The following is a 26,854-nucleotide window of genomic DNA, read 5'->3' on the forward strand; positions in this document are numbered from 1 at the left end:
AGAAAGGAGACACACTTCCAGCTCCTGGCAGCCCTCCTCATCTCCATTCTGCAGCACTGCTTTAGATGTCTCAGATAGCTCCTTGTCAAGATATTGAGGAAAGAAAAAAACACATCTGATTAAGAGGCTGACCCATGGGTCTCATGTTCTTCACACAAATTAACCTAGAGCTTTAAAGGTATTGCATATAAAACATTTTCTCCCCCTCACTCCGCCTCCCAGACAGAAGAGAGGGAACAGCCTACTGAATCTGGCACTCGTGATGAAAAAAACAACACAGAACAGCCAAATGAAGTCAGAATTCCAGCTGGGTATCAGTAGATGTACAAATGGAATATAAAACACTCATTTTTATCTGCCATAGTATTAGCATTAAATTAAAAAAAAAAAAAAAAGTTTACAGCATTTTTTTTTAAATTTATTTTTAATTTTTCCAAGTCAGACAGATGAATGGCAATGGGCTTTCAGTTCTTCCTCCAGCCCAGCTCAGCAGGATCGCTTGCAGTGAGAGCATGCAGGCTGCAGCCCTGTGGTGCTGCACAAAGCCCTCCAGGAGCAACCAGCCCTGCCTGGCTGCCCACTGCTCCTGACAACACATGACTGCAGCGAGCCAAAGGGATGCTTGCTGGGCAGGATCACACGGACAAACCTGCCTGCAGAGGACATGGGGTTAGCACAACAGGCACAGAAAGGAACCTGACGTTGCTTTGGCTTCTTCAACAAGCACAAATTGCACTCCTGACTCACAGTGCCAACATCGAGGAAAGTGATGAGGTTCCCTGTGCTACTCTAACTGTTTCAGTGCTTAAGACTACAACCTGAAAATAGTTACAGCAGAGAAGGTGCAGTTGAATTGTTGGAACGACGTGACCTTGGGTTAAATCCAAGGAATCCCGTAGCATGGCAGATCTGAGAGAAAGAGAAGGTGAGATCCCATCTGAACAAATTTGCCTACAAAAATAATGCTCTGGGTGCAGTGAGAGCTAACTGGCACTGCAGAATAACAACTGGACTTCTCACCCACTTACTGGAACAGACATCAGGGACTTCGCAGCCTGAAACTGGCTCCTGGACACAGCACTCCTGCAGTTGTCTTAACAACTCCTTCCCACATTACATAATAGGAAGAGTTATTTATTTTTTGATAAGATGCCTTTTCATAACAATAGAAACTATTGGAGACTGAGATAACTTGATGAATTTTCCCTATTATCTAAGAGCTTAGTCACTCAGGGAATTAGTCATGTTCAAAATAACAGCCAGGCTCAAAGAGATTCAGAGCAACCGTTCTGGAGCAGAAGCAGCTAATGTCATAAATACATTAAGATGTTAGCTTGAAGCATTTCAGAGATTTTTCAAGAAGTCTTTAAAAAAGAAAAAAAAGGAAAACTCTGGTTGTATATGAGAAAATCAGGTTCTCAGCAGTTCAAAACTCACCACAGCTTACAAAGCCTGCTGTGCTCAAACACTGCAGTCCACAGGAGGGACAGATGGACACGGTGCCCGCATGGCGTGTGTGGCTTTGCAGCCAGCACATCCTGTTTGGCGCTCTGTGAAATACTGCTTCGTACTTCCATGACACTTCCAAGCAATGGCCTCACAGCATTTTCCAGACATCCCTCGCCTTGGGACTGACAAAAAGGCCAGCACGCACAGGGTTTTCTACAAATGGTTTTATTTAGTGAAGCATCCACTCCTTCCTAACTAGGATGTTCATTGTGTGCTCTTGTGGTAGTGCCAGTGGAGGGCTACAACTGGAAGATTAAAGAAGCCCCAAACTGGAAGTGAAATGGAAAACAGAAACTGTGTAGGTGAGAAAAGATCACCCAGAGAGATGCATTTGCTAGTACTCACTTAAGCCTTTGGGAACAAAATGATATTGCAGTGCATTCAAACTTCTACAGTGTGTGTGGAGCTCTTTCAACCCAAATATCGACCTTCAATGACAAAAGATACCAGGAAGAACAGAAACCAGGTTTGTTTTTTGCAAGAAACAAACTTGCAAAGAAACATTTTGTGGAAGAAGGTCCTCCACACTTAGGCTGCAAAGCACCAACCTCTGCACAACACCCAACCTGCCTGGCACGCCTTGCAGTTTCCCTGGGTGCACCTCTGCAAGGAGCATGGCAGCTGCAGGCCGTGTGCTCACCATTCTCTCCCATCTCTGTGGGAGTGCAGGGTTCCTCTGCAGCCCTGTTCTTCCTGAATGCCTGCAGACCATAAGACCCCTTTTCCATCTTACTCCTGCCTTCCACAGCTGCAGCTGTTTATCCTCGGCTTAGACTGCTTTCTCCTCCTTTTTTCCTGACTTCACACCGAGCTTTCCAGGATTAAGCAGAAAGACTCTTTGCTCTACATAAAATATCCCTTGATCTGCAGACTGACAAGCAGAGAAGAATTGGTGAGGAGAAACATAAGGAACTTTCCTGGCTGCTGGACTGCCCCATTCACAGACATCTTCACAGCTTCCAGTATTTGGCACTTTTATGCACGGAATTCCTTCCCAAAGTATTTCAAGTTGTGGGGATTTACAATAGCTTACATTTTGTTTATGACAGCAATGTAAAATGTCAACAACAGATGGATTTTAAATGTTTGAATGACAATTTACTGTAAAAATACAGCTGTAAAAGAAATAAAAGACCCTCTAACTATTGAAGCTGATGGCTGCACTCACCTTGGCATTCCCAGGCACAACGTTTAGGTACAGACTGAGGCCCTATGTGAAGAAATAAGGATGAAGAAGCAAGTTCACATTTCCTTTTAAAAATAAATACAAAGGCTTGAGGAAAAAACTCTGCCCTTCTCACGTAAAAATCCATTCCAGAGAAGACTTACGGCGTGACTTAAACCAACTCATTTGATTACCACGCCGAATCAATACCCTCTGTGAAGAAGGCCCAACCAGAAAGAGAATCGTTGTACCAACAACACTGATCAGATATGTAGATTTATTCTCCTCACTACCAATGACAATTAGTTTCATCTTTCAGGGTTAAAAACAGATACTAGCAGAGTTTAGCAACTTAGTACCAATGAAGCATGTAAAATACCCTCATGGGACGCTAGCATAATTGGCAAAAGATTAATTGTTTAAAAAATGGAAAGCAGCAAACGCAAAGGAGAAGAAAACAGCTCCAACAGAGCAACATTATGGAATAATAGCTAGGTTTCAGGCTAATTTAGAAATAAAGAACCACCTGCCATGAGAACAAAAGGTACTATCACTCATAAAATATAGTGACACACTTCTTAGAGATGACTAACTCTGAAAGGAGAGGAACTGTTTCTTTAACACCATCCAGCAATGAGAATGATAGAAAACAGCACTTCCATAAATCAGTGCAGAGCAGAACTTCTGATAAACCAGTCTAAAATCTATCTTTAGACCAATGAGCCTGAGCAGATAGCAGGGGTGCTATCCAAAAGACATTTCCATTGGTGCTCTTTAATAGATATACATAAAATAATAAAGGGGAAAAAAAAACAGTCCAGAAAACAACGGGAGGCTCGGTGCTCATGGAAATTGGCCCAGTGTTGCTCTCGATGGAAGGGCAAAGTCCTCCTCCAGATGGCAGGCAGCCTAGTGTGCGAACGGACCAGCCAGCCGTCGCCTAGGAGTAACTGCCATAAACCACATTCCATTTCTATGGCCAATTTTAGCCACTAGACTGAGATGATAATAACCACGCTGACTCGGTGAACGCAGCTACTTCTAGTGTGGAGTAACTCCTTTGTTTAGCAGGGCGCACCAATACGATCCAACAAAAAATTACTCTTCAGCTCTGAGTAACTTAACACTGGGAAAATCGAGTAGAATCACAATTTGATGAACTATAACTATCTGCACTGGCATCCGGCCAGGACATCTGGACCAACAATCCTTGCCTTGCAAAAAGAGAGCAGAATTTGTACATAACAGCACAGCCGCAGGAGCGCTCCTAGCAGCCCGGATGGGCTCTTTGCCCATCACAGCCCTCAGACCACAGCAACCCATGCACAGGCTCCTCACCACAAGCCACTGCAGTGACGGCTGTCAGATTAATCTTATCAGGCTTGATTCTCTTTTTCTGTTTTGTGATCATTTTTTACCTTATTCTCAGATGAAAGTATGCAGAGATACACAAAGAACCTTCAAATACTGCTGAGATGGTTAAACTCATGCTGAAAACACAGACATCACAATTGTTCCTTTTATTTCTCTGTTATTAGATTGAGCAATATTGGGAAATACCTGGGTAGAATCTGCTTCAAAATCAATCATCAGCATTTTACTTCTCTCTCTCAAAAAAAAAAATATATATATATATTTTAATTGTAGACTATTCATAATTTCTGTCTATGCGAAGGCAAAGATTAATCTAATCAGAACAAAATAACAAAGCCTTCCTCATTGCCAACAGCAAGAAAGGGAGCTGGAAAGAGAAGAGGGCAAGGAAGTGTCAAGCCTTGTGCTGCGTCAATTAGAAACAGTTTGCCCTGCACCATGTCCCCCCCGTTCCTCTGGAGCTCAGCAGTCATCCAGGAGGAAAAGGAAAGGGTTGAAAGATCCCCATCCCGCTTTCTTCACATCACCACTTTTATTTCAGCCTGGTAATCTCTGAAAATGTAAATCAGCGAGTGGGTGAAAGGCGATTTGTGTTGCTTAGACACCAGAGAAGAGGGGAAAAGTGCTACGCTAGCATGCATGTGGGGAGGTGCAGAGAGAGAGAGTGGCAGCATGGAACAAAAAGCCTGAAAGCTTGGAGGGAGCAGCAAAGCCCCCAGACTACTGCTAGGTGGTAGACGAGCCTTAAATAGGACCCTAACAAATTTGCTGTCTGCTGCAGGCTGCTGTCAACACACCCACATCACACTTCCAGACTAGCATCAGTCTTTGGGAAGCACAAGCCATTAAGCTCCTGTTTGTGCAAGCACCTCGGTGGGGACGGAGGGCAGGCTGAGTCGCATAGGGGCACGGAGCTGGCGGCCAGGTGGCAGCAGTCTGTGGGCTGCCTCCACCACCGTCCCTGATGCCAGAACATGTGCCGGGTGCTCCTGGCATTGCTGAAGTGCAGGAGGGGCTGAGCCGGGTGACGCCAGCCGCCCGCACGGCTGATGCCATGGCACAGCATGCACAGCACTGAATGCCCAGGGAAGGGTGAAACAACAGCAAAAAAAACAGCAAACCCAGCCCGGTGCGGAGAGGGGAAAGCAGTGGGAAAATGCCATTGCAAAACTGGGTTGTATGAGCAGGGAGAGCTGGCGGAGAGGAGGAAGATCTCAATAACAACTGCATCTCTGCGCGGGGAAGTTTCTCAATGAGAAACGGAGACCCTTGCCAAGACGAAGGAATCTCCCCGCATTCCCTCCTGGCAGAGCCAGCCCCTCAGAGCTGCACTCAAGGCACAGTGAGGACATCTGCAAATCGGCAACAAATAGATATATATTTTTAATAATCAAATCCGCCACTGCTTAAACTGCTTTCCTAAAGCTGCTGCTCTCCGGCGGAGCGCTGTGCAGCCCGATGAAGCGGAGGCAGGGATGCTCCCGCTCGGCACACAGCCCGCCCCGCCGCAGCTCCCCATCCCCAGCAGGGCAGCCCTGATAGATCCCGGCGGCCGCCGGCAGCCCCCTGCCCTTCTCTCCCCAGCCAACACAGCGGCACCTGCAGAGCCCTCTGTGCCCCCCCAGCCACAGCTCTCATCCTGCCGAACCCACCCCCGGCCCCTGCCAAGCGCCTCTCCCCCCACCACGCCCCGACGCGGGCACCCCCTCCTCCCTTCCCTTCTCTTCCATTCCTCCTTCTGCTCGGCACTTTAATAACGCGGGTCCATAAAATGGCTACAGAGTGATCAATGGTTTCAAGGACAGGGAGTAAAGGAGGAGTCGGAAGATAGGACGGAGGCTTATTTCCCCTTCAAAGTACTGCAATAAGAGGAAAAGAGAAAGACATAGCTACCTGAACTCACCATTCCTGATCCATCCCTTAGCCACTGCATCTTGCTTCTGATGATGTCCTTATTATCAGGGAGGGGAAAAAAATCCCTACTGCCTGGCGAGAGCTGACAGAGAAAAAAGAAGCCCCCCGCCCCCACCCTGAAGCTCTCAGTCAGGCATCCTCAGCCTGGCAATCCCGTGCCTGTCAGGAGCACGCTGCGAGCAGCCTCCTCGCTACCTGGGCTCCCCGTTCTTTACTTCAGCCACAGACCGAGGGATTTGAGGGGAGGGGGCCGTCCTTCTCCTGCCTCTCAGTGCTTTGGGAGCTCCGCGGGAGGGGAAGGAGGGGAGAGCAGGGAAGGGCACCTATGGGACTTCGGGAGGGTTCCCGCAGCCCTGCCTGCCCCCGGGGCTCCCGACTTCAGAGCTGGGGTTGGGGTTTGGTGGTACCCAGGGGGCAGCAGCTCTCAGCCCGCTCTCCATGTGCAGGGTGAGTCCCCTTCCCACCGAAGCACCTTGCAGCCTGGAGAAGTGCTGCACCTGCCCACAGCTGTCCTCTCTCAGCACCTGTGCTCAGATCCCCTTTAGTCTTAGCCCTCTTTGCTCTTTCCCGACCCTCGGTCAGCCCCCTGCCCTGTTAGCAGGATGCTCATTAAGCACTCATCCCCAGTATAGTTGTGATTGGTGAGATCAGCTTGGCACTGGCTGGAAGAGGTGGCAGTAGCACACTGGACCAAATCCTCCCAACACTGCAGCCAGGACACACACACTGACACTGTTCTCCCCATTTTGCTGGGTATGCACGGAGATGGACACAGCCCTGTGCCCACCACCCCAAGGACTATCATGCATCTGAGTGCCACAAAAACCACCTCAGCAATATTCCCAAAATCTCTCCAGCAGCTGACAAAATCTGCCCCAGAGGCAAGAGAGGGCAAATATAAACCATGGAGATAGTTTGGAGATGGCTGGCTTCCTGCTCTGGGTTCCAGAGCCAGGACACACACATACTGGGCACACTGTGTGCCAATGGATCCACACACAACACATACAGCAAAACCTGTGAGAAGCTGCAGTTTCCTCTGTTGCATTTGCAGAGGATTTAAGATTGTTTGGAGGCTTTTCTTCCACATCCTCCTGCATCAAGGGCAGAAGGGCATTTGAATCTCCTGTTCCTGACCTCTAGAGGAGTCAATGTTTTTCCTGCAGCTGAAGGTTGAGTCAGGGAGCACCAGGTATCTCCTCGTGACTGCCGCTTTCTGCTGGTTCTGCACCACACAGTGGGAGGTACGAGAGACCTGAGCGTAGGTGTCTTAATTTGTTTATTTAAATAAAACAGAATACAAGCATCAGGTAGAGCAAAAGGATGCTGCCCAGCATCTCTGCATCACTTGGGACCCACGCAGCCTGTTCCACTTACATCAAGCCATATTCCATCACCTTTTATGCAGACACTGACAGCCGTCATTATTCCCAGAGACGGCCAACAAAAGAAAGAGTTGGGAGACAAACATTCAAATAAGCCCAAGCTCCAGAACTGTGCCTAAGCTTCCTATGTTAAGTGACAGGAAATCCACTTAAGTTATTTACATAAAGGAGGTCTCCAGTCTGAAAAATCCCACCTCTGAAACCCTCCTAAGTAAAACGTGCTGTCAGCCTTGGTCCCTTCCCACTGGAGAGCCACCAGTTCCCAGCTGCCCAGCACAGCAATGCCCACATAGCTGGTTTTTACAGAACTCAGGGGGCATCTTCTACCTGCAGTGTCAGCCAGGTCTGTTTTAGCTTCACCAGCTAGTACAAAAGCTGTAGGGGGTTGGGAAGAGCTGGGATGGAAGAACAGACAGGCACCCTCTGTGCATGGGCGTTGCTTCCTTCCAAAATAAAAGCAATGATTGGGTTGTTTTTCCTACAAGGAAGCACCAGATGAGATGCAGTACTGTCAACACATAACACAAGAAAGACCTCCTAAACACCAGACCACTTAAAAACACATTGAATTGTAGCAGTAACTGCACATACTTCAGTCAAAGATACACCCATCTTAACCCTGACAGTGCAAATGGAGGGAGGTGTTGTCTGGCACATATCATGTTGCTCTAATTGGTGGTGGATCTGGAGGAGGACAATTTTTGTTAAGGCTTGTTATGCACAAGCAGAAATTACACCGATTTCTCTTCTCCCACTGTCGGCTGTTGATTAGGCTCATCAATAAGGCTAATATTCTGCTGTTTCGCTTTCTATCCCTCATTTATGCTAAGCGGATTTGATAAGTAAATCAAAGATTGCCAGGTTAAGTCTCAGTCCCTACAAAGGTGACAAGGGGAACAAGAACCAGAGCTCAGCTAAACCCCGAGTCGCCACCAGCCTGCTCCCAAATCCAGCCCTGCCCAGATCAGCAGGGATCCTCTCTGCCACACAAACATCTCACAAGAACACAGCTGCATTTTTTCCACCAAGAAAGCACACCTGTTGCCTTGTGCTCTACAAAACACACTCTGCAACCAAACAGCAGCAGGAGACCAAAGCAAGTTTGCCGGAGCAGAGGGTGCAACAGGAAGAGCCACCTGCAAGCTCCTCTGCTGCAGCAAGCTCTCAGGGGAAGGTCTTTGGGGACAGGGCATCACATCTTGGTTCCTCCAGGACTGTGAGCAGGGATGTTGCAACCAAGCACACATGAATGCACTGTGGGCAGCCCTACGAGCACGCACTGGAGATTCAGGATTTCAAATGGGGCTCTGGAACTGCAAGCTATTATGGGGCAGTGCTACAGACACTGCACTGGTAGTAGAAGCCAGATTGCCTAAGGGGAAGCAGAGGCAACCTTCAGCAAGTAGAGTTTGGGCACTGAAAGGCAGCGCACACCATAGCTTCCTTCTCTAGGATTTAGCTTACAAAAACATGATTTCTGCTATGAATGACAATGCCTAGAAAGGCACAGAAGACACAGGCAACATCAGCAGACCCAGTTAGCTACCCCTCACCACCACTCCGTGAGAGGCAGGGATGTCACAGCCACACATCAGCTCTTCCAGGGGTAAGACCAGGTGGAGATGTGCCAGTAATACCTGTGTGCACCTGAGACCACCAGCAGCCCATGTGCTGTGTCTTTGGGCTGACACAGGGCCTGTGTTTGCAGCAGCTGGCTACGGGAAAGGGCAGGGCACAGGTACCTCTTCCCTCTAACAGCCCAGGCCAGCACGGGGTCTGCTGCTGACTGCCATAATCAGTGTGTAGGTCTCAGGTGAGTAGGGATGTGAAGGTAGGGACAAGTTTTACCTGGAAACTGCTCTGTAGTAGCAGTCGTGGCTGATATACATACTGTAATAGAAGTACTGTATTTGATTAATGCCACTTTTCCATTTGTTTCTCTTAATTAACTGCTACTGGAGAGATGGATCCAAAAGCAAAGCAAACAAGTACAAGCAGGAAGATGCTCACTGATCACATCACAGCGCTGAAAAAGCAAAAAGAAATTTCTATCCTCGTACCTCAGCTAGCATAGCCAGAGCTATGGAGCTGACACACACAAACATGAACACCGTTGCACTGCACTCTACTCTCCACTCCCCCTCTCTCCCACAGCTGTGCTGCATCATCACAGGGCAGCCTGTGGGTAGAGACTCCTGGTTTGAGACAGATCCAAAAGACCACCGTTGGGGATCCTGAACTGCCCAACCATTTCCTTGCAGCCTGCAAGAGCAGTGAAGGGAGGACAGCAGTGTTAAAGGATTTCATCTGCCTCTAATCTTGTTTCTTCACTATATTGTACCATGCATCACCTGAAATCTCCAGTAGATTGTTCAAGGCTGAGTCTTTAATCACACCACAAGAGTATTGCTAAGACACTTCTTCCCTATTTCTGCCACTCTTGCCCTCACAGGGGCATTTTCCTGCTGGCCTTTCCCTCCCCAGCTGCAGCTCTCACTGCCAGGGATGGAGCAAATCCCCACAAACACCTCCCATGGAGATTCCAGCCCTGAATCACCTCAATCAAGTGAAGTCCCAACAGAGCTCTTTGGAGAGCCCTTCCACACAGCACTTATTTCATTGCTGCAGCTGGCAGATGTTCTTCATCGCAAATATGTTCTTGTAGCCATCGTCTCTATTGAACTGCAAAAAAAAGGCACCAAATCCTACAGGTTAATTAACGAGTAGGGAGGGGGAATTTGTTTAACCTCTACTAGAAATTAGCCAGTGTTGCTTTATAAACCAATCAGCCATGCTATGCTATGAAGTATCTTCCTTCAGGAAAAAAAACCAAACACACGGACCCTGTGGAATACTTTCAGAATGGACCAGTGCCTCTCAGATTAGCACAGCAATAACGCAGTGCTTCAGGCTCTTGCTAAGTATTATCATTTATGGTACATTACAAGGTAGATTGTTTGTTCTTTAGTAAGAGATGACATATTCAGAAGCTCCTGAAAAGCGTCCTTCTGAACCAACTCTGACACAAAGACACTTTTAGTCATAAATTAAAGGATATGACCAAGCGCAAAAATAATTTGCTCTGATGTAATTGTTCAGGATCTTGCCGTTTACCAAGAAAAAGGAAAAAGGTTATTATCTGCCCATTGCAGCTGCAAATGAGGAGCATGAGATGCTCCCCTGCCTTGCCAAGGCCACTCACCAAGGCAGTGGTAGAGAGGGACAGGGGATCCCAAACTTGTGCTTCTGTGCTCTGAAGCTACTCCTCCAGTTCAGACCAGCTACACACATGTACCCTTTACATGTACCCTCTACAAACAGGCACAATCTAAAGTTATTTCTAATTTAATTATGTGTATTTGGTGTTATATTACATATGCTTGATGCACTTATATTTAGCAGTCACAATGCAAATGAACAGTGATGAAGTCTCAGATAGAGAGATGTATCACACATAGGTAGCTCCTATGGTAATGGAGGTAAATGACCACTATCTGGACACTCTCCTCCCAGTATTTGTTTCATTTCAGCAACGAAAAGATAGCTTCAATTTTTGCAAGGATGGCCAGGGTGTGCCAGGAGCCCTGGCACAGCCCCAAAAGCAGCAGGTCCTGATGCTGCCCCTTCCCTCAGCTCCCAGCCTGCACCCTGCTTACTCTGCCTTTTGCAGAGTCACTGACAAGAGGACTCATGCCTCAGCCCATTTGATTTGCTAATGTCTTTCAGCTTTCTCCAACAGTGGCATTTTTAAAACTCCCACACCTGCTTTAATTAAGGCATGGCAGTCTGTTTCCAAGGAACGCACTCTGTTGCTAAGGCCTCTGCTTTGGAGGTGAAAATTAATAACCTGCACTCAAATTAAAATCAGAGAGTGATGAGGAAAGCACCCCGGTGCAGATCCCCGAGCCCGTTAAAAGTCTCTCCAGCATCCAAGTCTTCTTTATGGCCATCTGCTTCTAGCACTGCCCTAGTTCTGCTTATTCAGGGAAAATCCTATGGAGATTAAAAAAAGGAATAAAACTAAATTTGAAAAAGAAAGGGCTTTACAAGTAGCACAATACACATATATAAATTCATTTAGCTTGTGTACTTAGAGAAAGATCTGCAGCCCAAAACAATTTTTTTAATTTTTTTTAAAGCAAACAAGAGCTTAACATTACCACTCACAAGAAGATCTACAGGGAACCACTGCCTCAGCTCCCTTCAGCAAATGTTTTAAGGTGAGAAGAGCCAGGCAAAGCCACATACCCTGCTCTGTGTTCCTCCCTTGTGCCAGGGCCCAGGGACAGAGCATCCTGCACCCACAGCACAGCCATGCCTCGCAACCCTGGGGGTCCTACAGCCCTCCTTGGTCTCAACACAAAAGCTAGATTCACACTGAGCTCCTGTCCGTCCCTCTTTCCCTCACCCAAACCCAGAGGGGATCCCGCTGGAGCCTTCAGGCAACACATCCCAACCTGGTTCTACACCTACAAGTACATACTGACCCCCAGAACAGAAATGCCTTCCTCCCACTGCACTGGCAGAACACGCAGTGGTGAGATGGCACAGTGAGACCCAGCCGAGGGACAGAGCTCTTGTTGATGTCCAGGGAAGTACCACTTGAATATTAATTTTGCAGCATGACTTTCTGTAAACAAAGCCACTGCAGAAGGCAAGTAGTTTGGTCTTTCAAGTCCTCACATCTACATCAGGCAGGTGAAGGCTTAATGAGCAGGTCATATTTGTAGTTATGGCCATAGTTCATCAAAATGCAAGAGTAATACAGAGAATCCTTTTGTATGCACTTGCTGCTTGTTAGCTCAATTATTTAACGCAGGCTGTGACCTGTGGCCCTGGATGCTGGCTTTGAGTAGCTCAGTTCACGACAGTGGTTTCATGGCTTCAGTCAGTCTGAGCATCAATTGCTTGGTGAGAGACCCTTACCTAAGGGAGGTGCACAGAGAGAGCAGCTGAACCTCAGCCCTACAAGTATGGGACATCCAGCAGCAGCCAGCCAGGACAATAAGGAGCATTTTGAGCTTTAGATTTATGTATTCAGTCCTTAGATACATCTGTTTCCATGCACCTAGGTCAGGTCAATCTCAAAGTTTCCAGTGCCTTCCCACACACTTCCCTCTCCATTGTCTCGTGCCTGCCATCAGCTGCATCAGCTAGGGAGCAGCTGGGCAAAGAAAACACACAGCAAAAGGAGCAGCTGGGACCAGCCCCAACATCACCAATAGAACTTCTTGTGCTAGAGCATCATCTGCAGCTCCAATCAGCATAAGGAAGCCTTGCTCAATTTATTAACTGTTGACTTTCAGAGTCTGGAAAATAACATGGACAGATGCTCTCCTTCAGTACTTCATGTTGCACCATGAAAGTTCTCTTCTGCGAGAACATTTTCTTGAATCACTCACAGGACTTAAATAAAAGGATGGCAGAGAGATCAGCTTCCCCACCTGCCATCTGCAGAGGGATTTAAATTCACCTGATGGATGGTACTGCAGACTGAAGGCTGCAGCTCTTCAAACTCCCTGAGCAAGCTGCTGTTATGTCAGGCTACTTTCCAAGGCTCCTCCAAATCTCAGGCCCCTCATCAGCCTTTCAACGGTGAAGCCATCCACAGGTCTTCCCCACCAAGCTCAAGTCACAAAGGAGCATTTTAATCTTGTTCCATTTTTGAAAGTATTCAGATTTCACTTTCTGGCACTCCCTTTCTTAAAGCTTCCGTCTCTGTTCCCCTCCCTAAGCCTCCCTGCTGGCATCCTTTGAAATTGTTAAAACTCATCTGCCTACAACAATTACTAACGTGCTGGTTTAATTCTAAATGAGATGAGATCCCTCTCGGGCTTGTTTTTATTATTGCAGAGGAAACAGGCCATAGGCTCAGAGAATCTCTGGCTTGCCAGGGAGAAAGCAGCAGGAAGGGGTATTGCTCTCCCGCTGTTCCCATGTCTTTCATTTCTGCATTGCCACGCTGTACATTATGCAGTATCAGTGCAGCGGGGTGTGCAGTAACACGAGGAGACAGGCACATCCAGGAGGAGCCAAAGGTTTCCCCATGGAAGTTATTTCACAGCAGGGATGCTCAACAGCAAATACAGGGTGTAAAACATGGACAAGGATCATCTAACATCTTACAGAGCATTTACAATTCTAGGTCACATACCAACAGAAGTCTACAGAGGTCAAATCTCAGGAGCAGTTATAAGACTGTGGTCAAATAAATAAAGGGGTGAAAACCAGCTACAGTACTGCCTGGAAATCCTTTCTGTAGAAAAGCAATTCCTTTATTAAATGTACATCCCCATAAATACGTAACATTCTCTCCCTCTAGTGGCTGGAGGCTTGGAAATAAAGAGAATGGAAAATGACCTTGCAATCCCAGGAAAAAAAAAATGGAGTTGTCCCATTGTGTCTGTCCCCTGAGCCCCAGGGAGCCAGGCACATCACCCCAGCAGGCACAAAGCCTGAGACCAAGTCAAGGCACCCCATCCTCTGCAGCAGTCATTCCCCATCAGCACTATGCAGAACAGGATGCATGGAACCGGTACTGAAATTTCAGTTTGACTTCACTAGGAACCTACAGGTTATTGTGCTGAAGTCACTTACCTATGTACACTGCCTGCCTGTGTTTGTTTTTCTTCTCCTCAGCATTCCACTTTGAGATGAGTACTTGTTAATGCACTGCAGCCAAGAGCATGTAAGATCTGCTCTGTGCTTATTCTCACCACATCAACCAGTTGGTCTGCCAGGTCTACTCACACCTAACAATGTCACTGTGCTTGTAGGAAAGCACGAGGCAGATAACAGGTCACCCTGAGATGCTCTGACAGCACGAAGAGCAGGAGTGAGGCAAACCAAGTCGAGATAATATAATGCAATACATAAAGCTCTACCATAATCTGTCTCTGAATGCTTTCATCTCAGTATTGCTCCATGGTTTCAAAGATAACCAAGTACTTCATCCCACACTTTTGGTCCCAAGATTTGGGCACCGAGCTTTGCTATTTTTGTGAGTGCTGGAATTTATTTTCACATAAGCCTTTTACCCATCCTATAAGGAAAACTAGTGTGGTACAACCTCAATTTTAAATGAACATAGCATTGTTTAGGAGGAGAGAATTCTTGGAAGACAGCATTGCAATACTGGTTCAAGACAGCTCCTTTCCTCCAGCTACAATAAAATTCTATCATTTCATTTATTTCGGCTAAAAGAAGTCACACAACAACAGACATTGTTACATCAGCACCAAATATGTAAGTGTGGGTATGAATGCTGGATGAATATTCTTGACAACAACAGCAAAAATGTTCTTTTAAAAGGCTGGGAAAAAAAACGGAAGAAAGAGGTGAGGGATGCTATCCAAAAGAGTTGGTGGTTTTGATTCAAAGATAACACTTGCAAATATTCTTTGCAGTTTTTCCAGCACTGCATGCCAATCAGAAGCAGATCTGAGCCTTTTCAACATCCCTGGGAAAGCAGGGTGCATTTGCAGTGGGAATGTCTCAAGCTCTGCGCAGATTTGCACAGTCAGGAGAAAATATTCAGAAGGAAATCCTGTTTTGAACTGGCTTGGGTAAGGTTAAGAGTGGTCCCCCAACCTCTCAGTAACTTCTCTCCCACTCTTGCTAAGGAGACATACTGTGATACTCCCAGCAGGGGCTTTTGCAAGATGAGTCTCATTGCATGACCATAACCATCTACGTGTTGTTATCTTTAAAGAACTGGAGGCAAAGTGGGTTATGTACACCCTAGCAGATGCAAGATGTAACAACCAATGAGGCAGGCAGATGTTAAAAACATTGTTATGCCAAAATCCCATTCAACCACTCTGCGCTTTTCCTGCACTTCTGCCTCAGTTACTCCTGATTCAACAGCCAGGTCTTCCCCTTTCTGGACCTGTCCATTGCCACTCGGTGCTCAGACTGGGCTCCAAATGCTCCATGGCATCACTGCTGAGCACACGGGATTGCACAGAGGTAAAGATTTTAGGAGCAGATGTGATGTGAAATCAGAACACCATCTACTGCCTTCAGGAGCACTAAATAAACCAACTTTTTTACTATGTACTTTCCTACTTAGCTATCTTGAGAGCAGTCTGCATCAGTCCCTAAAGGCAGCAGTTTGCTATTTATATCTAACGTGCTTTGCAATTTTTGTCGCTAAAGCTCCATAGATACATTATGCACGGGGCTTTTTATCCTTATAAACTTCAATATGGGAAAAATCTACGCTATAAACTGATCTTCACAAGTTCTTAGAAAGGAATGCTGTCAGGTGGGATGAGTGTCCTAACACCTCCCAGAGCGTCATTCTTGTGAACCAGGGATTTCAGCAGTGTTTAGGACATGGCACAAGAAATAAGTTAGACAGGCAGCCATTGAAAATGTTCATATATTCCATCTACAAGAATGGCAAAATTTTTGTGTTTTACCCTAGATTTGCGCAAAATAAAGATATGTATCCCTCAAGATAGAATTATACACGATTACTTGCATGAGCCAAGTAAGATTACAGGATGATCTTTTCAAATTTCTCCCCACATCTAATGCACCTGGAAACACATCCAGCAATACATCGACTCAAGCAGCAAAAGCCAATCACTGAGACTCTTCAAAATCTCAGCCGTGAAAAATGAGATAGAATCAAAAGGTGCAGTGCTAAAATAAATACTGGACACACATCCCTTACTTGCTTAAACTCTCTGCCACACAGAACCTATGATGGCATTTGAAATACTTGAAATGTGCAGGACAATTCAATCACAAGGGAATGGAGGTTATAAATGAAGCTAGAGAACACCTTGTAAGCATGCTGAGTCAAGCCTTTGTGATTTACCACTTGGATCTTGGTGGGGTTTTGTTGTTTATTTGTTTTCATTTTGTTGTTCTTTTTCCTTTTTTGAAAGAGGTAGATTTGAAATATACAGCATTGTTCATAAAATACTTTTTCTTAATCAGGCCATGTTGTGAAAACAAAAATAACCTTTAGGAGAATGCACACTTAGTGCAGAGGCATCCCAAAAATATTCCTGAGTGAAAAGATATGAAATGCACATTCTTGAAAAGAAATGTGTGCCTTATGTTTAACTCTGCTTCCTCTGCACAGCCATATGTTGGCTGCTGTGTTCTATTAATAAACTCAGAGCTCTGCCATTATCCCACTTAGCATCTGGATAAGCATGACCCATGCGCAATTTAGGGTACATAAATACTTAATGCAGATACTGTCAGTGGATGGTAATGCTTGGATACCAGCTTTGCCTCCTGCATTTTGATTAAACCTCCTGCAAAGCATGTACATGGATCCCCTGTCATTCACAAACAGGATAAATAAGGAGGGCCTTCCTCTGCATCTCCAAATGACTTCCTAAGATTCATATCTCAGCCTTTTCATTGCAAGAACACAAAAAACCATAGAGAATCTCCTTCAGCTTTGAAATGTAGCCACAGCTCGGGTGGAACATGCCAACTGCAGACCAGCACGCAGCAAAACAAGTGAAGGAAGTTAACGGCGTGCCTGAGAGATGCTTAACGCTGGCAAACAGACACAGATGGTTCTCATGTTAGGGACCACATAACTGCTCAGCAGATTTCTTTTTTCAAAGTACCATGCCTGCGCTATACAGCAGCTCATTTTCTGTTTTTCAAGGCAGCTGGGAAAGCCTGGTTACACTGGTGGTACATCACAAACATCAGCCAGAGGAGCAATACTACACACGAAGTCAGAGCAGGCAAATAGGTTTTCCTACCTTCTTTGGGACTAACTGTATTTAAATGTTATCTGTGACAGAGACAGCTCAAACTCACCAGCTGGGAAGCGGAGGTGCACCAGTGAGAAGCTGACATGCAGAAATGCCCATCACACACCTGGCTTAAACATAGTTCACGTGCATGCTGCAGTCCCAGGAAAGGCATTCTCCAAAAGCCTGTGTTGCTGGAGGTACTGTTAGCTAGGGGATACGAGAGATGTTCTATCTTTTCTTGGACTAAATACACAGAATGACTGATTTTTATTTCTCTCAGTTCCCTTCAAAACAACAACACATTTGTTCTCATAAGGACCAGCAAAGGCAAAACGCCGACATAAAATCTGTTAACCATTCCCTATGACCAAGTGACGTGACTTCGTGCTAGACAAAAAGAAGTTATCTTCTGCAAGATGTGTACACACACACACACACTTAAATCCAAAGAGGAGAGAGTGAGTTAAGCCTTCCCAATGCAAAATAGGCAGTTCTTCAGCCATGTTCAGAATACACCAGCAACTGTAACCAATATCCAAATTCATTTGGTTTCATTTCTTCCAAACCATTTTCCAAGTTCTTCGAGCTGGTATAACTTCACGAGAAAACAAATAAAAATTGCTTTTTAGCAAGGATTCCCCAAGCTGCTGCTCATTAGAGAATCTCCTTGTTAATTATTTTATGTTGATATCTTCAGTTCTGCATGGAAACCACAGAAGTGTTCTGCTGGGAATTTTGTCAACAGGAAAGCCACATTTCCAGGAGGGGCTGCTCATCCATCAGAAGTCTGATCTTTTTTCCAAAGTCCCCAGTAAAAATCTAGATTTGTCCCCTCCAACTTTAAGGTTATAAACAATGGGAAATCTCTTTCAAAAACAAAGTAATTTCATAAGAACAAAAAAAGAAATAAGCACTTCTTGCCCCACATGTATCACACCCAGAATAGCAAGCCTGGATGTGACACATTCAGGCACTGCAGTGTATCTGCTCCATTTTTCTGCTTCCATTCATAGCTTGCATTCTTTCATTTTTCACTTGATACTCAGGCTCTATTTTCTGATGCTGCATAAGCCTGCCTGTACCATTTTGGCCGTGGTAGATACAAAAACTACATGGAAAGGAAAAATGGATTATTACGTTTTTTTCTACAAGAGTTTTTATGTTTTCTTTTTCTTCTCTAAGTTTCTGGTATTTCAGTGCTATTTTTAAGACCTAATAACAGCTCTGGTCCCTATCCTGGATGGGGCCAACTTCAGTAATACACCAAGTGCTCCCAGCTCCCACTGACTTCAAGCCTACATAAAACAGATCAAGTGAGCTCTAGTGGCTCTTAAATGTTCACTCTTATTGTAGCACTCTTAATGCCATATCTTATAAGACCTCAAATCATTTTACACTCATTTGCAAGAATTATATACCATATTTGCTTTCCCTTTCACTGGAACAGAGCTCGTTGTTGGAGGCAGCCATTACTTGGCAGCCCACAGAAACGCCATACAATAGATTAAGCCCCAAAGCAAAGAACACTCTGGTGCACAGTGTACCATAGCCATCATGGAGCTGATCAGAAAATTGTGGCTTCTGACAAAACGCTCACAGATATTAAAACAGGCTTTGTAGTGCAGGGGTTTGGGGTTCTTTGTTTGTTTGGTTTTTTTTTTACAAGCCTTCTGAAGAAACTTTTCAGTTTTAGCTAAAACCTGAAAGTTCTGAATCGACAAAGATTAGAGTTCTGAGTATTAAATCTTTGATTTCTTATTGGAGTCTACATCCTTAGAAAGGAAGAAAAAACTTCCAGACAGAAAATGAAACAAAAATTGGTTGCAAATTTAGTTTTCTAATCAAAAATCACAAATTTGATGGAAAATATTCAGGTAGCCCTGAGCCATTCAGCACAGCCCTGGGAGTACGTTGGCCCATCACTGCTGTGTTGCAATGACAGCAACAGGAGCAGAACATAACATGAAAACATCATGTTGGACTACTTGCTGTAAACACCTTAATTCAAGACCTTTTCCCCATCAGGAGGATGTCAGCACATCAGACTGAGAACAACAAAGTACAGAAAACTTTACCAGCCCTGCAGTTTTCCTCACCAGGAGGCAGCTCCTTGTGTGAGCTTTGCCTGGATAGCATACAGGTTTTGGCAATACCTTCAAAACTCTCCAGAACACAACAACAAGGAGCTAGCTCCGAGGATCCAGCAGGGCTGTGGGTATCATCTGCCTGGGGAACACAAGCTATGATGAAGGCTTCTACAAGGACAGGGCAAGCTGTGTGAGCATGCTGGAAGGAATGACAGAACAATTCATCCTTGAGGAAATGTAAGCATTTTGTCCACTTGTTTTACTTGTTCCCTCAAGGAGCTTAGTGTTGTCTCAAGCTTAGGAAGAACTACTGAACCCTGAAAAGTCAACATACACAAAGCTGCAAAGCCTTTGCTGATATGTTTGTACAATCCACTACGTTGATTACGTTGCATACAAAGTCTTTCAGTACATTACAGTGCTTCTCACTGAAAGCTCTTCTGTTGGGTCTGCTAATTTTTTCCACTTTCAAAAGTCATTGGTGAAGTCAGACACTAGGTTAATGACCCACAGGACTTCAAAACAGGCAACAAAAGCCTCACTGTACCACTCATTAAGTGTGACTCGGAGTGATCACCTTCCTAAAAGGAAGGCATTGGTCTGTTCCTCACCCCCTGACATCACCATAGAGTCAGGTCAACTTCTGTCCCAAGGTAGGAGCTCACCCAGCTCCTCACTGACATGAGTACATTGTTCTTGGCCACGAAGATGGAAACATCTGAGTCCCCACAGCTCTTTTAGTAATATCTGCTCACAGGTGTCCATACCGGTGCACCTGGACAGGGGACACAAACACTCCCCATCAAGGAAGAGTTGCCAAAAAGGTGCAGTTCCCTGCTGGGAAAGGTTTTCCCCTTACCAGCAAGCTGGGCAGAGCAGACAGCAATGAAGATCAAACCTGTTTCTCAGTGTGAGCCTCCTGAACCATCTGTCCTGCCCCCAACATCCTTCACTGAACTTTCCCAGAAATAAATTGCTGTTTTTTTACTCTTTCAGAAACATGTTTTTCTTTAGCAGAACATGATCAACATACCTCATTCCCACTCTGTCCAAGCTGCAGCAGTCGTGCTGCACCAAGCTGGAAGATGCTGTTTTGCTTTGCTTTAGAAGACACACTGGAAACACCCGGCTCCAATTCCTCAACCAGATCCCTTGCTCTCTCTACATAACCTTTCTGCAAAGCCTGAACATTTAGTGTCAAGCTTCATTCTTTACAGAAGCACTTTCAGAGTGAAAGTGCATCCCACCACATCACTTCCAGACTCTGAGCCAAGCTTTGGGAATCCCAAATCATCCCTGCGCTTTCACTGCTTCTCCCACTCTCATCTGTCTTCTCGAGCTGCTCCTTCAGAAAGAAGAGACACTGTTCCCTTTAGCAAGGCACATTCTACCAAGCCAACATATACTCCTTCAGCGAGGCTCTCACTCTTATTCCCAGATGTGCATTCATGTGCATCCCACCTGCATTGGAAACCTCATTTGGAACCATACACCAGAACATTTTTATGAACTGATACTGTGGGAGGAAAAGAAGAACAAAATGAGCTGCCTCTGAGATGATGAAATAGCAGGACACATGCCCCCAAATGCCAAAATCTCTCCAGTTCAAATGGTAACTGAAAAACATTAAGTGTTAATGAGAGGAGTCCCTTCACACCTGGTGTAACATAGGAATTGTCCCAGGATGGCATTTTTAAAATGCCTTTAAAATCACCTTCCACTTTTTATAGAAGTAATTCCATTTAATAGCAGCCACAATATCCTTCTATTCCAGAAAGCCAAATGTAGGCCAAGCTCAGCCTGAAATGCCATGTCAATATGATGAACACCTATGAAATTTTGAAGCAAAGTAGCCCATGATTTAGTTATCAGGTGAGCACAAGGAGGACAAGAAAGGCTATCTGGCATTTTTCTGTGTGCGTCAGACATCCCCTGAAGGAGAATCCCACACTGTAAAACCACCATGTTAACATCAAATCAAAGGGGCTCTAGGAGGTATCACATCTTTCTCTTCCTCAAATCATTTTTTCCAGACATTGTCACTTGTCTCTAAAGACCTGCACTGCTGAAGGGTGAAGCCTGAGCACCCAGAGCAGTGGCAGCAAACAGCAGCTCTCTCAGTAAGACACGTACGCCTGAGGAAGTGGTCTCCAACCAACCAACATCAGCAAATCTCCTACAGCATGCAAAAGGAAGCAAAGAGTGGTTCTCTAAAGTTTGCAGATTCCCCCTCCTTCAATGGTTACGCGTGTGTAGAACAACACACTGTTCAGGGTGAAGAAGTAAGGGATGAAGGTTTACTGAGTCAGGCCCTGGGAGGTAGCAGATGCACATTTCCTCCATGCATAATAGCCATCTTCTAAAAAATCAAGGCACCAACATATTCTTGCTCAGAAAATAGAAGCAGGTAAATGAAGAAACACCTGCAGGCATTTTCCTCTGCTGCTCACTGCTCAGTGTTCTTTTTTTTTTCCCAAATCAAATAATGAATTCAACTGAATTGACCAGAAGTTAAACAGACACACAAAACACAAAAATCACAAAATGCTTTCCACGTACACTTGCATGCTCTCATTTTGCTTTTTCTTTAATCTCTCGTGTATTGGTTAGGCCAATCTCCCTGTGTCTGCTATTTAAATTACACTGGCAGACCCCTGGAAGAAGAGCACAGTGCTCTGTCACACAGCCAAAAGGTGCGTAGCATTTAGCTGGATGGTGCTGGCATACCAACATGACCAATCCACTAAAGAGAACTTCAAAGTACTCAGCATGTAAAATCAAACACAGACTTTTGAGCATTTGGGGTTTGGGGCCTGTGGTAGTTTATGTAACACTAATGCTGACAATACACTTCAATTACTGATGTATTGCAAACATCAAGAGAACTGATACCAACAAGTGCAATAAAATAATTAGCATTTAATATTTCATCAAAATGTTTCATTTTTAAACATAGAATTTGTCTCTTTTTTTTAAATATACTATTAGTTTCAACTATTTAGCTGACTTAACAGCATCTTAAGGAATCTCTTGCAATGCCTCAGTCACTCCAACACCAACTTCTTTCCAAGTGATGCTACAAGCACAGGTTTTCAAGATGGTTCCCATCAGCAAGCTCCTTAGAAAAGGCTTTTTAATGAAAACTCTGGTCTTGACTGCCACTCACATTTCATTCATGGGAAGCATCTGCTACGAGACCAAGCCTTCCTTCCACGTGTCTCAAGGCAGAAGCATTGGACACCACTGGAGGGAAGATGGATGTGACCTGGCTGTCACAGATGCTTTGGAGTTGACAACTCTCCACAAAATGGTGGCAGTTACAGAAATACTCAATCACTGCTGCCAGCAAAAAAGTCCCAGCCTGCTCCATCCCCTCCCTGATGCTTCTCTCTGATCCCTCAAGCCTCTCCTCACAAAATTTGCTCTCCAATCACCTCACCGGTATTGTTGCTCTTCTCTGAACATGCTGCACAGCCTTTATGTTCTCCTTGTAATGAGGGGCCCCAAACTGAACACAGCGCTCACAGCACTCTGCCCACAGATGTGGATGCTCACCTCCCTGCTCCTGCTGTCTGCACTATTTTTGAAATAAGCCAGGATGCCACTGGCCTTCTTCGCCACTTGGGCACATTGGCAGCTCATGTTCAACTGAGCAGCAACAAACATCCCCAGCTCCTTTTCCTCTGCACAGTCGTCCAGCCATTGCCCCAAGCTTGTAGCACTGCCTGAGGTTGTTGTGGCCAAAGTTCATGACCTGGCACTTGGTCTTGCTGAATTTCACCTCACTGGCCTCAGCACAGCAATCCAGCCTGTCCAGATCCCTCTGTAGAGCCTTCCAACCCCCCCAGGCAGATTGACACTTCCTCCCACACTGGTATCATCTGCAAACTTACTGAGGGTCCACTCAACCTCCCCATCCAGAGCATCAATAAAGATATTAAACAGGATGGGCCCCAATACCAGCTCCTGAGGAACACTACTTGTGATTTATCACCACCACTCTCTGGGCCTGTCCCTGCAGCCGGCTTTTTACCCACTGTAGAGTGTACATACTCAAGGCAGAGGCTGCCAGCTTCTGCAGAATACTGTGTAAGGCAGTGTCAAAGGCTTTGCCCAAGTCTAAGTAGACTATGTCAACTGCCTTTCCCTCATCTACCAGGCTGGTCACCCGGTCACACAAAGGGATGAGATTTGTCACGCAGGTCCTGCCTTTCATGAACCCGTACTGGGCTGGGTCTAATCCCCTGGTTGTTCCACAATGTCGTGTGATCTCCCTCAAAATAATCTGTTCCATAACCTCCCCTGGCACTGACATCATGTCAGCAGTTCTCCAGATCCTCCTTGCAACCTTTCTTGTAGATGAGAGTCATACTGACAAACCTTCAGTCCTCTGGGACCTCCCTGGTTGACCAGGAATGCTGACAGATGGATAGATGGAAAGGAGCTTGGCAATCACCTCCACCAGCTCGTCAGGTGGATCCCATCTGGCCCAATGGACTTGTGACAGTCTAGATAGAGTAGAAGGTCTCTATCTCCACCTGCACCATGTCACAGCTGGAGTTTATGTATTATGAGACATAGCTGACCTATGTCTCACTGGTGAAATTACCAGATAAAGGGTTGTGTGGGTTTTTTGTTGTCTTTTTTTCTCCAGCTCTCCCCCCCCAACCTGATGCTGCTAAATGAAGAAGCACGCTGTTTGCCAGGTCCCTGACAGAGCTGCAGCAGCACGTTGCTCAGGGAATAAACACAAACCTCTGCAATGCATTTGTATACTCATGCCTGTCTCTCATCTAGCCTTGAGCACCCTGAACACAATGCAGAGGCAAAGCATTAGTACAAGACACGCTGTTAACCCTGGACAAATATTCTGCTGAAATTCTGTTTTTTAGAATCAAGCATCTGTTGAAACCATTTCAGGACCTGCCTTCTAGTAGAGAAAAGGAGAAATCATGCTCCATGACTATCTGTATCATGCTCAGGTAAAGCAAGGAAAATGACTCCAAACAGACTGTTGCTAAGTTTAAACACATTGCTTTGTATTTGTAAGCCCTCTCATGCTGTCACTTCCATAACCACCTACCTATTCCCACGCCTCCCCACACCAAAGGCTGGTGATGAGCACACACTGGGGATTTCAGAGCCAACTGTGCAGACCCAGTCATCACCTCACCTGGAAATGGGGACATTCAACTGGATTTTTGTTTTTCCAGCTTCTAAGAAATAGACAGGGGGAGCTAATATTAGCTCTTCCAGGAATAGTTAGGTGGCTAAAAAGAGAACAAAGGTGATAAAATAGTCTGCAGCAGCCACAGAAGAGGCTTTATTGCTCCAGCCTATTTGCTGCTATCCTCAATAGCCTCTGCCTGTTCTTGTCACCTGATAGAAGATGTGGATGAAACCCTTGTGTCACTGCTGACATCCAGCTGTCAGAGGGGGGTGGGATTAAATGCCCATCAGCTCCAGGTGGTCACACTGCTAGGCCAGGGCCTTCTGCAATATACTCAATAAGTCAGTAAGGAAGGAAGAACCCCTGGGCAGCTCAAGCAGTTCTTCCCAGCTGCTTTATTAAAGACCATACATCATTGCATGCCCAGGGTGAGCAGTAACATGATACACTTCGCTCTCCCACAAAATCCATCCCCGTAAAAGCCTGAGGTGTCTTAGAGAACTAAACACACAACTTGCTGATGGAAGGTACTCAAATAGACAAAGGTGACTCTGGCCAAAATTGCAGCAGCTCACACAGACCTGGAAGGGGACCCTGAGCCCCAGCATCAGCTCTGCACAAGCAGGGTGTGTTCCCTGCACATGTTCATGCTCCTACCAACCCCTTTTCCTCATTCCCAGGCATCGCTTCCCTGAGACCAAATGAATTTTACCCTTTTTGAGCACTGATATTCCTATTCTCTTTCAAATAAAATACTTGCTTCTGAACAACTCCAGTTTTTTTAGATGCTAAGTTACCTGATGGTTAATTGTACATACTTTGGTCACCCTATAACCAGATGACAAAGACCCCACCCTGCAACAAATGGAAGAGGAAAAAATGGGTTCATTTCTGCCTTGCTAAAGCCCTACTAAAACCAACTTAGTGCATCAAAAGCCATGAATCGAAGTTCCTCCGGGATGTCTTGCTTTCTGTGGGTTGGATAGCAGTGGGGAACTGCATAATTTGTTTCCTTTTTCATGACTGCATTCTGCCTTTTTGGACCACCAACAGGCCTGGGTTTAACGGCTTGCAAATTATACACAAACAGTCAAACTGTACTGAAGTACCAAAAGACTTCCCCCCCCCCCCCCCCCCAGAAACAAAGGCTTGACGTGTTGTTGCCTTATTAAGCCTATCATGAATGTGCGTGCTTGGATGACTATAATTACAGGAATTTAGCAGGGTATTTTGTTTTGTTTTATATGCTTAAAAAAAAAAAAAAAAAAAAAAAGGGAGCTAGAGGAAATGGAAAAAAGAACAATCACAGCACACAGACACAAATAAGTTTTCCAGGAACCACATGAGGGTGTGTGAGGAATTGCTGTTTGCAGAAACAGGAGCTCTGGTTGGGGTTAGCAGTGCTAGACAGTCATTAAGCAAAGAACATCCAACAAGTGACAGGGCTATGGATAGCTAACAGGGAACCACTCCATATCCTGTAGCCTTCGAGACAGGCTCACTTGCATTTTGCCCAGGGGAAGGTTCTGACAGTCCCCAGATGCAGACCCAGACCATGTGTGCTCTGGGCTCTAACACACCCAGAGCACGCTCTGCTCACCCTCCTGTCCCACCAAGTTGCATCCTCCCAGTGCTTTATGAGCCAAGATCCAACCTACCAAATCCAGCATTGCTGGGATGAAAAGCAGTCCTCCACAGTGGGTGATAGCAAGGGCTGAGCTGAATTTTTAGAAGCACTCCAGTGACTGTCGTGCAAATGTCCATGCAAAGCTGTGCGCTGGGGGCTGCACATCTTGGGCCAGGGAATGATCCATCCTGTCTGCAGAGCAGTAACCCAGCCTGAAGGTGGACACACTCTGCCCTAGCTTACACACACGCACACACAACGTACCACGAGGGGAAGGTCTGCCTTCATTCTCACATCACAAAAGAAAGGCAGTAAAACAAAACTGCTGTCAACACTGCAAGCAAGGTGGACTTAGGGACTGAGCAGACTAAATTTCCAAAGGTCTTCAGGGACCTCAGCTGCTTCTCATTCACCCAAAAGCAACCGAGGAAGGCAACAACCCAAGCAGAATGGGAATGTCACCTCACAAGAAAATACCAGCAGTCACAAAAGCAGCTTTCAGTGCCTTGGCATTAGTTTACTCAGAACTCTCAGCTATGTGACATCAGTAATAAGAAAGAGAGGTTATGGCAGACAGACCTTGACATTTGGGGAAGGGCAGATTTGTCACATGAATGGCAGCTTGATTTCGCTCTTTTTTTTATTTCTGCAAACAGCACAGTTCTGTAAAGGAAGCACGCAGGTTTTCTCAGATGAGTCCCAAAACTCAAAAGCTGGTTCCTGCCTCAATTTCTGCACAATAACCACATGAAGACCAGGAAAGTCTGCCCTCACAGATATAAAAGCTAATAGCAGTTGCAGAAGAAAATGGCTCCTTGAGATACAATTTTTCCTTAGTGATTTGGACAGCTGAGAGCAAATATGGCAGTGACAGCCCATTATTTGCCTT

General features: G+C 45.6%; 1 protein-coding gene across 10 annotated transcripts in view; it reads right to left on the reverse strand.

The window, feature by feature from the left end:
* Positions 1-26,854, reverse strand: part of ARHGEF9 (Cdc42 guanine nucleotide exchange factor 9) — a 191,730-nt gene that overhangs the window by 114,587 nt on the left and 50,289 nt on the right. The window contains exon 1 of one of the 10 annotated variants that reach the window (XM_090150158.1): positions 5,952-6,203. The exons of 8 other annotated variants lie outside the window; for them this stretch is intronic. In XM_090150158.1, the coding sequence (XP_090006284.1) occupies positions 5,952-5,981 (30 nt within the window). In that variant the 5' untranslated portion in view covers positions 5,982-6,203. Of the gene's footprint in view, positions 1-5,941; positions 6,204-26,854 lie in introns of those variants that run through there. One more of the 10 variants, XM_090150162.1, reaches the window with a different exon arrangement.

Source organism: Phasianus colchicus, chromosome 14, assembly GCF_987193195.1.
Source record: "Phasianus colchicus chromosome 14, bPhaCol1.hap1.1, whole genome shotgun sequence".
Lineage (NCBI taxonomy): Eukaryota > Metazoa > Chordata > Aves > Galliformes > Phasianidae > Phasianus > Phasianus colchicus.